Source organism: Tamandua tetradactyla, chromosome 9 (genome assembly GCF_023851605.1).
Source record: "Tamandua tetradactyla isolate mTamTet1 chromosome 9, mTamTet1.pri, whole genome shotgun sequence".
Lineage (NCBI taxonomy): Eukaryota > Metazoa > Chordata > Mammalia > Pilosa > Myrmecophagidae > Tamandua > Tamandua tetradactyla.
The window spans coordinates 28,309,513-28,326,583 of record NC_135335.1 but is presented as its reverse complement, the minus strand read 5'-3'; the positions used below and the strand labels follow the sequence as shown (position 1 = coordinate 28,326,583).

The following is a 17,071-nucleotide window of genomic DNA, read 5'->3' as shown; positions in this document are numbered from 1 at the left end:
GGAAAGAAGAACGGAGAAGAATTCCTCCGAGGAAAACCAGGGCTATGGAGAAGTGGGATGGATACTGGATGCACAGAAATTCCAATACCCACCCTCACGCTTACAGTTACTGTCTCTTTCAGAGTCTATCCAGCGTGGATGGACTGGACGTGTGTGAAGATTTCGAAAAAAAAAAAGACTAGAAGTTCCTGGGGATCAGCCAATGCCCAGTGTTTAGGCACGTGGTGGGTGTTTAGCACTTTATTCTTGAGCAAGTGAGAGAGTGGAAGGGACGAATGAACGAAATTGCCGCTCTTGGTGAGAGTTCCCTATTACCAACTGAGTCTTGCCAACGACTCGCAACCACAGACACTGCTGGACGCCTGGGTCACAGCAAGTCCTCTTGCCCTAAATTGCAGCGAGTGCAGGCCCGGGTGGGACAGCCCTTCTCATCTAATTTACAGACGAGGAAGCAGAATCAGAAAAACAGCGCAATTTACCCAACCAAGTAGCATAGCAAGCGAGTGCCGTCCTTGACCTTGATGGAGGCTGTTTCCGCTCTACCTCCCCACCCCCACCCCTCAGCCTTCTGCCTGACCTTCGCAGCGCCCTCGTCTGGAGCGCAGCCAGCCTCCAGCCTTAGCTGGACTGGCTTCGGACTGGTGCGGGTGCGGCTCCACCTCCCTCTCCGCCCAGGGCCCAGCGGACTTAAGTCTCCAGTAGTGAGAGTCCCGCGGCTCACAGAGATCCAAAGAGCTGCAGTCATCGTCCAGCGCTCCCTGCCAACCACAGCGCTTTGCGCCTCGGAACCGCGCTGGTGAGTCCCCACGCTTTTGCGCTCTCCGCAGCTCCCCCGGGAAGGAAGGATTTTTCCGCCTGGCGGTTTCGGAAGCGCCCGCGCTCGGGTCCCGCAGCGAGAGGGCAGCCGGACGCTCGGTCTCAGCCTCTGGGTCTCGGGGTATCAGGGTCGCGGGTTGTCTCTGGAGCAGCCGAGCTCCAAACTGGCCAAAGGTTCTCAGGGCCGAAGGAACCCGGACGCGGGCGCTGGGTGCGCAGAGCCATCGGGCTGCGTTCCAGGAGCTGTACCAGGCACTTTTCAAGAACACACGCCTACCTACCTCCGCGCGGGTGTAGGAATTATCTGTCCTAGTTACACTAGAGAAAAAAGAGGCTGGAAGAAAGGAGCAAGCGGAAGGTCAGTGGGATGGCCAGTGGCGGAGGGACAGACCCTTGGCCGCCTGTCCTTTCCTAAGCCCCTTGCCTCATTCTCAGGACTGTGCAAGGGCTCCCTGGTTGGCCAAATCTGGGGGTTTGGCCCCAGGGCCTCCTGTGATTGGAAAAGTGGGTCGTTCCAGAGACGCCATTGTTCCGGGCAGGCATCCCAGCTCTCCTGCTGGTGCTCCCTTAGACACTGAACTTGGGAAGCGGCCCTCCACTGGATCCTGCCAGATCCTGCTCCCCACAAGGGGGTTCCTGGGATCCAGCTACTAAGAACCCCTACCCCCAGAGCACATGTCCAGGCCCCTCTGTCACAAGTGTCTAGCAGAGGCGGGTCCTGCCGGTCTTCTAGGTGCCCTCAGAGGCCAAATTCCACAAGTATTTTTAGACTCGGGATTATGAGGCATGGGCTCTGGTGCCCCTACTCCTATTTCAGTCTTACTCCCCCATGTCTTTGTGACTTTTTAACTCAGGAGAGGAGGTAGCCTTGTTGAGAAAACCAGGTATTTGCTGGAAAGGCAGGACTTCTAGTCTGACCTTTACCCCCAGCCTTAGAGCTGCATTCCTTCTGCTGTTTCTGCATAACTGGGCCCAGCTGGGGGGGGGGGGGGGGATGGTGGTGAGGGTGGCCAGGGCCTGGGGGGCAAAGCTTGAGCTGGGGGCTTGGGCAGGAGGCCTCTCTAGCAGCCCCACAGCCTCCCACACACACCTTCCAGGGTCCAGGACACCAAGTGATGCCAACTCCACCAAGAGGAGGAAGAGACTGGGCAGCTTCCACATCAACTCACCTGGGCTTCTACAGGAGCTTCACTCCTCCTCCCTCCCTTCTCCCCCTCCCTGGCTCCTGCTATTTCTCTTGCCAAAGACCAAGATTGGCTCAGGCTCCTCCTACTGCTTTTGTTGAGCTCAGTTTTCCCCTGAACTGAGGGCACAGCTGCCTCCTACCTGCAGCCAAAGAAAGTTTTTTGTGCACCTTTATTTATTTATGTTTTTATATATTTTTTGTAAACTGTAACAAACAAACATACAAACATTCTTGACATACAAGCATTCTATACATAGTATGCAATCAGTGGCTCACAATATCATCACATAGTTGTGTATTCATCACCATGATCATCTTTCTGCATTTGCATTTCTCCAGAAAAAGAAAAATTCATATATACCATCCTCCACTCCTCCCTCACACCGACTACTAGTATTTCAAGCCACTCAACTTATTTTAATGTTTGTTCCCGCTACTATTTGTTTATTTTTTTAGCCATAATTTTTACTCATCTGACCATACGCTAGATAAAAGGAGCATCAGACACAAGGTTTTCACAATCACACAGTCACACTTTGAAAGCTATATCATTATACAATCATCTTCAAGAAACATGACTACTGGAACACAGCTCTACATTTTCAGGCACTTCCCTCTAGCCTCTCTAATACACCATGAACTAAAAAAGGGGATATCTATATAATGCATAAGAATAACCTCCAGGATAACCTCTCGACTCTGTTTGAAATCTTTCAGCCACTGACGCTTTATTTTGTCTCATTTCTCTCTTCCCCCTTTTGGTCGAGAAGGATTTTCTCACTCCCGTAATGCCTAGGATTTCCCAGGATTTCTATCCCACATTGCCAGGAAGGTCCACACCCCTGGGAATCATGTCCCACGTAGAGAGGGGGAGGGCAGTGAGTTTGCTTGCCGTGTTGGCTTAGAGAAGAGAGGCCACATCTAAGCAACAAAAGAAGTTTTCTGGGGGTGACTCTTAGGCCTAATTTTAAGTAAGCTTAGCCTATCCTTTGCAGGAGTAAGTTTCATAAGAAGGAACCCAAGACCAAGGGCTCAGCCTATTGATTTGGTTGTCTCCACTGCTTGCAAGAATAACAGGAATTTTCCAAATGGGGAAGTTGAATTTTTTCCCCTTTTCTCCCCATTCCCCCAAGCGAACTTTGTGCGTCTTTATTTTGTCCACAAAGAGTACATGCTCATTATAGGAAAAAAATAGAACACTGTTGTAAAATAATTATAGTCATCATCAACAACAAAAAAAATCAAAAAAGCAAAAACCTCTTCACCATGATCATCGTTTTAAGATATTTTGTTATAAATCCTTCCAGGTTTTTATGTTGCAAATACACACACACATGCAAACATGCCTTAATTATAATGGTTTGTTACCTGCTGGAGTCTTTTGACTTATATATTCCTGGGCAAGAGACAGAGAAAATGCTGCCATATCTAAGAGCTGCTCTGCTGATGTAATGTGGATGCACCATCATTTTTATTTGCTTGTCCAAACATTATAACTTAGAAGTGAAATTGGTGAGTTAGAGGAAATGAACCGTTTGAAAGGAGATTGATTTTTATTGCTAAATTTCCCTCCAGAGAGTTGGTTCCAGTTTATTGTCCTGTCAGTGGTATATGTGAATGCCCATTTTCCCATACCTAGCCAACACTGGATATTCACATTGCTTAAAATATCTGCCAATTTTCAAGGAGAAAAATAGTCCCTTATTTTATTTTTTGTTTATTTGTTTGTTTGTTTATCTATTTATTTTGGTATGGGCAGGCTCCAGGAATTGAGCCCGGGTCTTCGGCATGGCAGGGGAGAATTCTGCCACTGAGCCACTGTGCACTGCCCATCCCTTGCTGTATTTTGCATTTCTTTGATTATTTGTGGCTTAAACAATTTTTTTAATCTACTGGCTGTAAGTATTTTCTCTTTTGACAAATTTCTGCAGAGTTAGGTGAGATCTTCATGTATAAAAATGTATCAAACACTTCACTTTATTTTTCTTCTTTAGTGTTGAGCTTATAAAGCTCAGTATTTACTAATATCTTCTAATATTTTTAATGTTTTTTCTTCTATTTGATTTTATATATTTTTTAATCCAATTGGACTGTATTTTGGAGTAAAAAGTAAGCTGTGGAACTTGATTTATTTGTTTATATTTATCTTTTGGAAATTGTTAGCCAATTTTCTAGCACTGATTTGAATATGCCAATTTAGCATATGAAATGTTCCCCTCTCATTTTTTGTCTCTCTCTATATATGTGTACGAAAACACATACATTTTGAATACATATAGTTAAGAAAATTGCCAACTTTCCTCTGCTGGAAAGATAAATGCAAAAGTCCTATAGTATATTAACAAATAAAATTGGGATGCTAGTAGTATCTTCCCTTGAGGCTGAATGGGAAAACCCCTCAAACTGTAGTTCCCCCTTGCCTGCTGTTGGTGTCATCTGGTTCAGAGGAATAAATCTATCTGGTAGGCTATAACCCATTTAAGGAATGTGGCATATTTCTCATCAATCAACGAAAAAGAGGCTTGATGTCACTTGACTGGGGTCACAGAGCTGGCTAATTGCTGAAATACACTGAAGTACATTTCAAAGGACTCGATATCCAGAGTTTCTGCCACTCTTCCATGCCAGTGTGTGGGGTTTCAAGAAGGGATCCCTTGATCCTACAACAACTACCTGACCCACCCTCCCATGGTATCTAGAATTCCACCACTGCAGAGCCTTCGGATTTCCCATTGATTTTTCCTCTAGTCCTCTCACAGGGGCCATCTCTCTGCCATAAGCCGGGCTGCCCATGGAGCCACGAGACCAAATGAGGCTTGGAGGGGTTGGGGGAGAGAGAATATTTTAGTTTTCTGAGTGCTAAAGCAAATATCATGCAGTGGGTTGGCTTAAATAGCAGGAATTTCTTGCCTCATGGTTTTGAGGGTAGAAGTCCAAAATCAAGGCATCATCAAGGTGATGCTTTCTTCCCCAAGACTGTGGCATTCTGGGGCTGGCTGCTTCTTCTGGCTTCTGCCTTCTCTTCTGAGGTCCATTGACTTTCAACTTTTGGCTGTGCCCTCTGTGGCTTTCTCTGTCCCTGTCCGAATTTCATTCCCTTATAAAAGGCCCGTTCTGTTTGGGCTGGAATACACCTTACTAAAGTCACCTCATGAAAAGGTCCTACACACTTAATGGGCTCACACTTAATTGAATGGATTAAGTTTAAGAGCATGTTTTCCTGGGGTACATATCTCCAAACCACAGGCAGGAAGAGTGAGACTGCTCTAAGACCAGCTGATTATGGTGCTGACACTGCAGCCTTCTTCCTCTTCCAGGACCTTCCAACCCAGCCCTTGCTGCCATGAAGATTGCTGTGATCGGGCAGAGCCTGTTTGGCCAAGAAGTTTACAGCCACCTGAGGAAGGAGGGCCATGAGATAGTAGGCGTGTTCACTGTCCCAGACAAGGATGGAAAGGCTGACCCCCTGGGTGAGCGAGCCTCCGGGCAACGGAGAAATGTTGTTCAGTTCTAGGCACACGGGTGACAGGTGGGTGAGGAAGAAAAGTTAGAACAAGTCTTGTGATATAAATCAGTGGGTCCCCTGGCTGGAAAGTAGTTCTGCACGGTCCACTCTGACTTCTGCTTGGGAGCCAACTGACTTCCAGGACTTTTCTCGAATAAGTGGAGATCTCCTTTCCACCTGATCTGGGATGGGTTTTGTGGCCTGGAGAAGTCTGACCTGGTCCCAGGTCCTGGCTTAAAGTGTCATTGGTCAGTGTGCACCTGGGCTGGGCCAGTGCTCAGACAGCTGAGTGGGCTGTCTGGCTACTCTCAGCTTCTCTAACTCCAGCACTCTTGCTCTGAAAGGGCAGCCAGGCCAGGGGTCACTGTGGGTGGGAATTCTCAAAAGCAGCGTGCCCCAGCAACAGCTTCCCTGGGAGAGCCTGTCAAAACACCGAGTGCTGAGCCCCACAGTGGGAGTTTCTATTTCAGTAGGAATGGGGTTGGGTCCAAAAGCTTGAATTTCTAACAAGTTTCCAGGAGATGCTGATATCCCTGGTCCCAGGAGAAGCACATTTTGAGAATCGCTATCTTTTGAACTGGATATATGTGGGGCCCTCTGCTTGTATAAAGACTTTCCAGGAAGACCTGGTCCTTCTCAGGCCTCATGGACCCACAATGGGAGCAGAGCTTAAGGATAGAAGGCTAGGATTTTAGAAAAGGGGACTTTGAGGCTGGCATGATTCATTAAAGAGGAGTGAGACTCCTCAAACCAGGCTACCATAATTCTGAGCTCTGGGTTCAGCTCCATACAGGCCCTGATGCCAGGCAGGCCCTCAGTCTTGGACCTAACCACAGTTTGACCCATGATATAGCCTGGGTTCACACTCCATCTTGAGCCCTGAACTCAGCCATGCGGTGACCTTTGAAACCAGCCTCTGAGACTGGGCACAAGTTGATACTACTTGACCTTGGCCTTGACCTCTGCTGCATGATACAACTAATCTTGACCTCTGATGTCCTGTGGAGGTATCTCACTGGTCACAATGGGGACAGCTTTTGCAAGTGTGGTCCATTCTTCTCACATCATATCCTATCCATCCTCAAAAGGAGCTGGCAGGGAGAGGTGGGTCAGAGGAGGGAGGAGGCATCCAGTCCAGAATCGGGTATCACACCAGCTATTTCAAGATAATTTAGTGAAAAGAAGTGATAATTAGATTTTGAAGAGCAGAAAAGGTAAGAGGAACTTCTAAGGCATCAGAAGGTATTACAGATGGCAGCTATGACCTCTAAGACCTGAGAAATAGAGGGAAGCAGCTGTAATTATTAAAACTTGGAAACTTAGAGGAGTGTGCTACAGACCTTTGAAGGGAAGCAAACATAGCTCATCAGGTGATGGTAGGTTGAGCAGGAAGGAGGGGACCTGCCAGTTGGGGTAGAGACCTCTGGGAAGCAGACAGTGGCTGGCTGGTGCCAGTGTTGGGATGGTGAGTGGTGCTTTGAGGCTAATTCTACAAAGAATGGAAAAACTATAAATCAGATCCAGCTGCTGCTATGAGAAAGAATTGCTGCTGCTAGAGTGAAGCAGTGAGGCCAGGCTAGGGCTCAGGGGATAGACCGCCAACAGAGAGGGACAAGTCCCTTTTCCCTGCTCTAGCTGTCCAGTCTTCTAGAATCTCTTCCTGGTGGAGCAGCTGACAGAGCTGCATGAGCTTTACAGCTTCCCTGTCCTGCACATGCCAAAGCAGAGCATCAAAGGGCAAAGAGAGCAAAACTTAATGACTGGCAGGGATAGTCAAAAGGAGTAGGACAAACTGAAGAGAGGTCAGTTGTTTGGGGTTGGGCTCTAGAATAGGTTGGCACTGAGAGGTCTTGGAGACCAACATGAGACAGACTGCAGGCAGAGTGGTCCCCAGAGCTTCATCCTTGGCCAGTGCTGCCTGCAGGGTGTGGCCTGCTGGAACCCACTGGGGACAGAGGTGGGTGGTCAGAAGAATATTCCCAGAGGGAAGGTTTGGGAGCCACTTTTCCCAGAAGGTGGAGATGGCGGTGGTGTGTGAGAGTGGGCGGGAAGAGGCCAACTTCTCACCCATCATCCCACAGGCCTGGAAGCTGAGAAAGATGGCGTGCCAGTATTCAAATTCCCCCGCTGGCGGGTGAAAGGACAGGTTCTGCCAGAAGTGGTGGCAAAATACCAGGCTTTGGGTGCTGAGCTCAATGTCCTGCCCTTCTGCAGCCAGTTTATCCCCATGGAGGTCATCAATGCTCCCCGGCACGGATCCATCATCTACCACCCGTCTCTGCTCCCCAGGCATCGAGGGGCCTCGGCCATCAACTGGTAAGAGAAGGCAAAGCCATGGGGGTGGGGAGCGGTCAGTACACCTCCTCCCCTTCATCCCCAGTCTACCTTGACCATCATCTTTCCTTAGCCAGGAGCAGTTCTTCAGGTGCTGCGGAACAGGTATCACAGGCGCCTACCTTGTGGCTGCAAGAGATCAGTTGTAAAGTACACTGGGGAAATGTTGTCAATAAGAGTCAATGCTTCTTGTTCTTAATCTGAAGGGAGCACTGATGCTTTCCCCCTTTGCAGAGGAGGTTGCTGAGGCGTGGAAGCTGAGGGCATTCAGGTGGTTATGCAGCAGGCAACCTGGCCCCAGAGTCCTGCTCAGAACCCAACGAGCATTGCTCTCAAGGACCATCTTAGTTGGGAAAAAGATAAATTACTACTGGAGTGAAGCGTCCTTTAAATGAGATAACTTGAGATGCTAGGTAGTAAGAAGATAATGAAATGGGGGCAATGTGCTGGATTCTAGTGGGTGGGCCAATTTAGAAGGGGTGGCCAGGGAGGGTCTCTTGGAGAAGGAGACATTTGAACTGAGGAAAGAAAGGGGTTTGAATCTGACAGATCTGGCTGGAATTCAGGCTCTCTGACCTTCTCTGGACCTAGTTTCCTTATCTGTAAAAGGGGGGCCACAATACCTGTAATACCTGTTGTGAGGATTAAATTACGTAAGGCATATGGAACTTTCAGCATAATACCTTGCATATAGTCAGCATTGATAAACCTTACTTTCCTTCTCCCTCCTTCATCGTGCCAGTTCTCCCCAGAGGGGAAGGGGTTGGTGCTGGAGGGTGTCAGGGTTCACAAGGGCCAGCCCTGGGAGGCCACCTTTTCTGACTCTTCTGCTTTCTAGGACCCTCATCCATGGGGATAAGAAAGGAGGATTTACCGTCTTCTGGGCAGATGATGGACTGGACACCGGAGACCTTCTGCTCCAGAAAGAGTGTGAGATTCTCCCAGATGACACCGTGACCACGCTGTACAACCGCTTCCTCTTCCCCGAAGGCATCAAAGGGATGGTAAGGGCTGGGGGTTGGCAGTGCTGCTGTCCTCTCTCTGAATGCACATTCTCAGGGCCTCTTCTTTTCCCAGACACCCTCGCTAGACCTGACCCGCTGCCCCTGCGTGGAGGCGCTTGTCTCAGAGCTGGCCAGGAATCTGTTCCCCAAATTCCAGGGTTCTGGAGAGAGAGCACTCCCATTTCAGCTCATCGGAGGGGCAGAATTAGGAAAAATAATCTAGCAGGTGAAACTTTTACCTACAAAGGACAGAAATCAACTCAAAAGGCATTGGCCAAAAGGGAGACAGTTTTTGGCTTGTTTAATAAAGAAGACTAAAGGCGAAGATGGCATCTAGCTGGCTGGATCCAGAAGCTTGAGCCATACCAGTAGGACCTTCACCCTGTGAGACTGCCTTTCCCTTTGGTTAGCTTCATTCTCAGCATGGCTGCGTCCCAATGGAGGGAGGATGACAACTGGTAGTTCAAAGCTTATAACTCCTAGGCCCAGGGAAAAAGAAACCCTTTTCTATGTATTCCCCCCTAGAAAGTTCACTTGCTCACAAAAAGCAGCAAACAAAGTAGACGTCACTGAAGACTTAATGAGACAGAGAAGGGTCACATTGCACATTCCCCCAGCAAAAAACTAAAACCCATCCTTTAGAGTTGTCTCGTGCAGTGTGATAGCCATTTGCCATGTGAAGCTACTTGAGTTTAAGTCGGTGAGAAGTCATTGTAATTTAAAATTCAGTTCCTCATTCTCGCTGGCTACTTTTCAAGTGCCCACATGGCTCACTCCCATATTAGACAGTGAAGATATAAAATATTTCTGTTGTCACAGGGAACTCTGTTGGACAGTCCTGCTTTAGACATTTCTGATGCCCAAATCATTTCACCCTGGTGGCACTGAGTTTCTTCCCTTAGACCCTTACTCACTGAGTACGCTATCTCACCTGCTCTTCTACTTCCTTTTCCTTGATTCCTGCCCCTGCCTCCTTCCTTTCCTTTCCTTTAATAGAGGGATTATTCCCTGCTTCATCTCAGAAATGCAAACTTGCACCTCCAAAGCCATCATGGAGCTCAAGGTAAATTCTCCTTAAAAGGCAAATAAATTTTAAATAACAACTAAAAAGTTTGTGTGTATTATACCCATACAGAGCTTTATAGTCTATATAACCTTCTAAGATGATGTAGAACTTCATGTGATACACAGGGCAAGGTTTTTTAATGCCCATTTTGCAATTTGGAGTCAGATTCAGATTAACTCCTTTCACACATGCAACAGGTATTTCTCAAGAGCCTGTGTGTGCCAGGCATTGCATTAAGCATCCCAGAGCAGTCTGGGGCCAGAGGCCAGACTCAGTGTGAATGCAGAATCTGGGAGTGTATTAGGCAGCATTTCCCAGAAAACCAACTAACAGGATATATATATACATATTTTAATTATAAGGAATTGGCTCATGTGACAATGGGGGCTGGCAATTCTAATGTCAGGCTGAAACTGAAAAATCTGATAAAGACAATGCTGACATCTTTAGTCTGAATTCCTCCCGGTGAAGTTGGTTGGCTGGAAAATTCCAGCAAGAGCCAAGGCTGAAGTTGAAAATGGAAATGATGTTTCCAAGCTCGGAAACTCTAAGTTCTGGCTTTTAAGACCTCCCATTGATTGAATGAGGAGACTCCCCACGCTGCTGAGGGCAAGCTCCTTTGTTGATTGTAGACGCATCAGCATATTGTAGATGCAAACAACTGATGATAGATGCAAATCCCATCTGTGATATACCCTCACAGTAACAAGAAGGCCAATGCTTGGGCATCAGAGCTTAACCAAGTTGACACATGAAAATAACTATCACAGAGAGTGAAGGGAGGTTCTTAATGCTGGGGAAGACAACTGAGCCCAAGGTCTCCTTAGGTGCAGGCGGTGCATCTGATTGCTGAGGGAAAAGCTCCCAGATTTACTCAGCCAGAGGAAGGAGCCACCTATGAGGGGATTCAAAAGAAGGAAAATGCCAAGGTGAGTGCCATCCATCCACCAGGAAGCATGCTTGTGTGCTGATTTTGGGGGACAGAGGGCAAGTCATCTCCCCCAAGGTCAGAAGGTCATCTTAGAGAGGCTGGGGTTTGAGCTGGGTGGTTCAGGTTGTGATTGTTGAAGGCAAGGAGAGTGAACAGTCAGGTTGGGGGAAGCGTGAGCAAAGCTATAGAGACGAGGAAGGCAATAGCATCTGGAAGGAAACAATATCCATTCTTGGTTCTTCCTTGCTCCTCTTTAGAAAAATGGGCAGGCAGGTTCCTCCCAAGGAGATAGAAAAGCTATAGGGGGGAGAAAAGAATGGGTGGAAAATAAAAAGCCAACCTCAACTTGGAGTCTCTAAGGTGAGGTATAAGAGAGAATTCAATTTCTTGGAGCTAGAGTGGGGTAGGGGATCCTTAGGGATTCTGTGAGCTGTGTCTTTGCTCAGGGATTTTGGGGCCCTGTATGGGGATCTATATGAGCCTTGTGGCTGGGGGTAGCTGGGGGTGGGGCCCTATGGGACAAGCCTGAACACTTTTTCTATGCCGGTAAGTGTTTGTAGAGCCATGCACAGCTTAACAATTGAACATTATCTTCCTAAAACCTTTACTTAACCATGAGAGACTGGGGGTCAGAGAGCACCCAGAACTGGGGTCCCTGAGGGAGAGGCCTGGCCCAGCTTGGGGCCTTAGAATACTCTCCAGGAAGAAGCTGGGATTCCCAACTCCTTGGCCAAGGCTCAGTCTACTTCCAGAGGTCCAGATCACAGCAGAAGAATGGAGGAGACCTTTGAACCTAAGGCTCTCGGGTGGGGAGTGGAAGCCGGAGGTGCTGCTTAGGTGGTCATGGAATGAGTGACACCCCCTGAGCACACATGCCTTGATGCTGCAGATCAACTGGGACCAGCCAGCCGAAGCCATTCATAACTGGATCCGTGGTAACGACAAAGTGCCAGGTGCCTGGACTGAGGCTTGTGGACAGGTGAGGATGTAGTCGCAGCTGGAATTTAGCCAGTTGCATAGTGTGGCCCCAATGACTGTAAAAATGTCCAGATATGTTTGTACTGGATGGTAAATAGCCATGGCCCTGACTTGCCCCCTGCAACCCAAGTGCCTGCTAGCCACCTTGGCCCCTCCCCCAGGACTTGCCAGACCAAAATCCAGCAATTAAGTGATCAATGTCTGCCATTGCTTGAGTCTTCAAGCCCCCTGCAGCAATCTGACTTGCCACTTAAACATTTTGACTCATCCTTAGGCTCTTGGAGACACCAGTCCAGCTCCTCAGACTTGGACAGATGCAGACAGGGGAAGGGTAGCATAGCCAGGGCCAGGGATGGGGCAGAGGACTAAGTTTTGGTCTAGAAGGAGGCCAAATGCTGACGACGAGGTGCCCTGGGGCTCATAGGCTTTAGCATGTGGAGTTGGGGCTGACGGGACCATTTGCAGGTTGTCTCCATCTGAGTCTCTAGGCTGGGGAGTTAGTGTCCTGGTCCCAGGCCATCCAAGCTCCTGACTTCCAGTCAAATGCCCAGATTGTCTCTTGGAGTCTCTTTGCTGCCCTCCCTGCCATAGATCCCTTTGCTTTGGCTAATGCATCTTCTGACCAAAATGGCCAGCGTTTGGCAGCCTCAGCAGGGAGGCAGCCTCGCTCCATGAGCCTTTGAGCAGGCTTTCTCCAAATGTCTGTCCACTGAGGGGGTTAAAGGCAGATGCAGAGGCTCTTAGGAGTACACAGGGCCATTGTCCAGGTCCTGACTGTGCCCTTGGAAGCAGTTCCCAAGAGCCTCCTGGACCTTTTGCCTGCTCTCCCCTTCTAGCTGTCCCCTGCACCCACCACCTTGCTGTTTCCTCGCCCTCCTCAGTCCTCTCTGGGCTGCCAGCCACAGAGACTTCGTTGCATCTGCCATCTTTTGGTTTTCCTGCCCATAACAGAAGCTGACGTTCTTCAACTCGACCTTGAACACTGCAGGCCTGGTGGCTGAGGGCGAAGCTCTGCCTATTCCAGGAGCCCACCAGCCAGGGGTGGTCACCAGAGCAGGACTCCTCCTCTATGGGAATGACAACAGAATGGTAACGACACTGTTCTCCCCACACCCCTGTCTGGGGTCTCGGAAAACGAGACCTAGAAACCTAGAAACGAGATCGTGTGAACCCACACTCCAGCAAGGGAAATCCCACTATTGCCCCCGACCGCTGGGTTGTCCCTGTGCATGGACTATCTGATGGGGGTTTAACCACATCCTTCTTACTGGAAGGCTGGGTCCCACTTGCTTTTGCTTGATAGGCACCTCAGAGCTGGGTGCCTTGTGTGGCTGTCACAACACTGAATCAGGGAGAAGCTTTCTCCCAGGAAGCCCTGAACTTGGGGACCTCCTTTAGTCTTGCTGAATGTCTAAAGAGCCACTGAATGTGGTCATTTCACCTCTATACCTCAGTTTCCTTCTCTGTGATTTAATACCTGCAAAACACTTAGAACCATGCTTGGCACATAACAAGCGTTCTATAAGTATAAGCTATTATTAGTATTGGCAAGTTCTGAAACTACTATAATAGCTAATAGTTGTTGAGTACTTTCTATATGCCAGGCACGGTTTTAAAATTATAGGTATTAAATGCAATCTTCCCAACATCCCTATGACATATGTATCCATATTGTTCCCATTTTATCAAGAAGGAAATCACATAACAGAGAGTTGAGAGTTGACATTTCTTGCCCAAGGCCACTCACTCTCTTGGTGAAAGAGATGGGGTTCGAATCCTAAAATTCTAGCTCCAAAGCCCACCCTCTTAGCTATGATAGTCTTCTGATAATATTCATTCTAAGAGAGATAAGGCAGGTCTAGATTTTTACTTCCCCTTATATATGATACCAGGGGTAAGGAGAGAAGGAATATTGGAATGGGGTCTTCAAGCACTTAGAATTTCAACAAACCCAACTGATGTTGTACTTTTGGCCATCTCAGTGCAATAAAGTATGGGGTGGCTTTGCTTGGGACTGGCATGTGTTCAATCATGGGCACCCACGCTGCATGGTGTGTCTTCAGATACTCTGGCTGTTGTTGAGGCCTATGATTAACAGGGGATGTGTGGCTTAAGTATTCATATTGGATCATTGGACAATAATATCTATCTTAAGTCAGGTTTCCTAGAAATAGCATTTGTGAAAAGAATTCTTGTGCATATGATTTATTGAGGGGAGGGGAGCAAGCTAGGATGGAGGCAAAAGCTAAGTAAAGATAAGGGTCCAGAAAAGTATAGCCTCAGCCTCACCCCACAGAGAGCTCTGGAATGAATTGAACCGATTACCCACTACACATATACACACATGCATCAGTCTTACATTACGGCTGATCCTGGAGTTAGGTGGAAGGGCAATTAAGGCATAACCTTCTTGGCCTCTATGCTGGAAGCTCTCACCTGTCCTGGAGCCTCAGAGAAGGGTGCATGTATTGGACATTAGCAGTCAACACTTGCAGTAGCTAGAGGATGGTTGCACCCTCCAGGCAGAGGGGCTTTAGGTGCCCACCGACTGCCTCTGCTACAGTGTCTGTAGAGACAAGCAAAGCAAAGGAAGGCATACTTTGAAGAAACCCTTGGTCAAACCTTCTAGCTGGTCTTGGCTAAGCTTTAGCTCACAGAATACCCCAGAACCTTTAAAGGCAGCAGTGTTGGGGTCAACAGAATCATGATATAAAGAGGGAATCCAACTCCAATTCTGTCAAAATACATATGGAGGGCACCATTCTTATAGAACCACTCTTATCAATGATAGTTGTTGCCATCCACCTATGAGTCTGTTAGCTTCTCTTTTTATCTCTGTCTGCCAGAGGGAACTCTGATGATATTTGTCAGGTATTTCCAAGGCTGGTTGGGAGCTGAGCTGGTTCTATCCTGTCTTCTTCTTCCGCCACTAGGACCCTGGGATCTGACCAACTGGGTCTGACTCTTCTAGGGACTCTTTGTCAACAGTGGACAAGTAGAAGCTCCTGGCACAGCTGAAAAATCAGATGCCAAGCTCCATTTTCCTGGGATGAGAACTTGTGGACTAGGAAATTTGTTGTTGTCTTGATTGACTTTCAATGTAATACCTATTTTTTTCCAATCAGTATGCTTCATTTTTATAGAAATCATAAAGTCATACACTTAAAAAAAGTGAGATGGTAGGGGTGGGGGGTGGATAAAAGAGAAAAGTGAGTTGTGAGGCAGGGCATTTGCCTCTGATATTTATTCTTCAGTTCCCTTTGTGTCCTTAGAATTGTAACCTCACCTGTGGGAGTCTCTTTCATCATCAGAGTTTTGGAACTCCCTGCCCCTGCTTTACTGTAAGAATTAGGGTTCCCAGCTTAGCACCCTGAGGGGAATGGCTCTAATACTGAATCTGGCTGTCCTTATCACTGGTATGAACACAGAAACTGGGAAGTCATTCCTTTTGTAGCTGCTGGTCAAGAACATCCAGTTGGAGGATGGCAAGATGATCCCAGCTTCACACTTCTTCAAGGAAGCAGCTGACAGTGCCCTAGAGCTGACAGAGGAGGAGTTGGTCACTGCAGAAGCTGTGCGGGTAAGTGGCACCTTGAGAGGCTCTGTCTGGTAGGCAGGTGGTGTTCTGCACATTTATTTTGTGGATGGTGCCTCCTGGAATTGTGCTGTGCATTCTCCCTGTGGACATGTGTGGTCCCATGTATTTCGATGGGCTCAGACATGGTTCTATTCTGTCTTAAGGCTTTCTGATGTCCTCTTGCCCCTCCTTCCTCTGCCACTGGGGCCCTGGGGTTTGGCCACCTGAGTCTGAGTCTTCTGAGGACTCCTTGTCAATAGTGAGCAAATGGACAGAAGCTGCTGGAATGGCTGAAAAGTTAGGTGCCAAGTCCTATGGTCCTGGGGTGAGAATCTGTACTGGAGGCTTCTAAAAGCACTGGATTTTTGGTCAGGCAGAGCTGGACTCCCATCCAACTTTGCCTTCATGTGATGCCAGAAAGAGAATATCCTACTTTGAGAATCATGCTTCTCAATCTAAAGTTGAATAAACAGTCACTATCAAAATTAATTCTGGCCCTTCCTGTTCCCTCCACCTCCTGGCAGGTATGCATGGCTATTGAGCTTTATTGAATGGACGGTATTGGGTGGAATTTTCAGCTATTCATCACTCAGTCATTTATTCAACTATGTAGCTAATTTATTATAAAGATGTGTTACTGAGCTCTGCTAAATGCTGCACGAGACATTAAGAATGTAATAGTCATCAACACCCCTGCTCTCATGAAGCTTTCATTCTCATGGAGAGGACAATCAATAAGCAACCCAGCCAATGGATAAAATAATTGATGACAGTGAGAAGTACTATGAATAAAATAAAACTGGGTAATGGAAGAGCAGTCAGTTGAAGCTGGGGGAGAGGGGCAGATGGTGGGGTGGAGCACAATTTTAGAAGGAACCACCAGGGAAAACCTCTGAGGAAGAATCATTTGAGCTGACACCTGAAAAGAGAGAGAAGATCTGGATGAAGAACTTTAAGACAGAAAGATCTGTAGACTCCCTGAGGTGGGAGGGAGCTCACTGTATTTAAGGCAACTGCAAGGAAGGCCATGTGACTAGAGTTCACGGGTGAGGGGCATGGCAGAGGAGATAGGCCAGATTTGGCAGGGCTGGGCCTAGGATTGGAAATGATAGAATGAGAGTGGGAAGGTTGCAGCAAGGGAGGGACATGAAGGCTGTCTTAGTTTGCCAGAGCTGCTTTGACAAATATCACATGTAGAAATTTACTGACAACTGACTTGGGAGCTAGAAGTCTAACATCAAGGTTTTGCCAGGGCTTGCTTTCTCCTGGAGTCAGTAGTTTTCTGACCATCCTCCTTCAACTGGCCATCTCCCTCTCCTTTTTCCTGCTTCTCTGATTTCCAGTGACTTCTGGCTTCTTCTAACTGAGTTGAATTTCCTCTCCCTATAAAGACTCCAGTCATATGGTTGAAGGCCCGTCCTGATTCAGTTTAGCTTCATCAGGGGTCTTTGAGGATCCTAGTCATGAATGAGTCTATACCTTAATTAATAATTACATCTTCCATGGTCCTTTTTACAAATGGGTTCACAACCTAGGACAGCGTTTGGGATGGAAAGGGTCTTAATGGGGGGACATGATTAAATTCCCATCAAGGAGTTTTCACTGGTTCCTTGGGCATTGAGAAACCAAGAACTTCCTTAACTGAAAGCTAAGCATTATAATAGCTACCAAAAA

At 47.6% G+C, this 17,071-nt stretch overlaps 1 protein-coding gene across 2 annotated transcripts in view; it reads left to right on the top strand.

Moving 5' to 3' along the window:
• The first annotated feature begins 660 nt into the window (after positions 1-660).
• The window catches only part of ALDH1L1 (aldehyde dehydrogenase 1 family member L1), a 53,577-nt gene continuing 37,166 nt past the window's right edge, over positions 661-17,071 (top strand). Inside the window, exons 1-8 of one of the 2 annotated variants that reach the window (XR_013157702.1) lie at positions 661-796; positions 5,320-5,472; positions 7,589-7,823; positions 8,680-8,845; positions 10,739-10,840; positions 11,732-11,821; positions 12,772-12,909; positions 15,275-15,400. Coding sequence is in view for 1 of the 2 variants with exons in the window: in XM_077116285.1 (XP_076972400.1) it covers positions 5,346-5,472; positions 7,589-7,823; positions 8,680-8,845; positions 10,739-10,840; positions 11,732-11,821; positions 12,772-12,909; positions 15,275-15,400 (984 nt within the window). In the remaining variant the exon portion in view is untranslated. The remainder of the gene's footprint in view (positions 797-5,319; positions 5,473-7,588; positions 7,824-8,679; positions 8,846-10,738; positions 10,841-11,731; positions 11,822-12,771; positions 12,910-15,274; positions 15,401-17,071) is intronic. The other variant, XM_077116285.1, reaches the window with a different exon arrangement.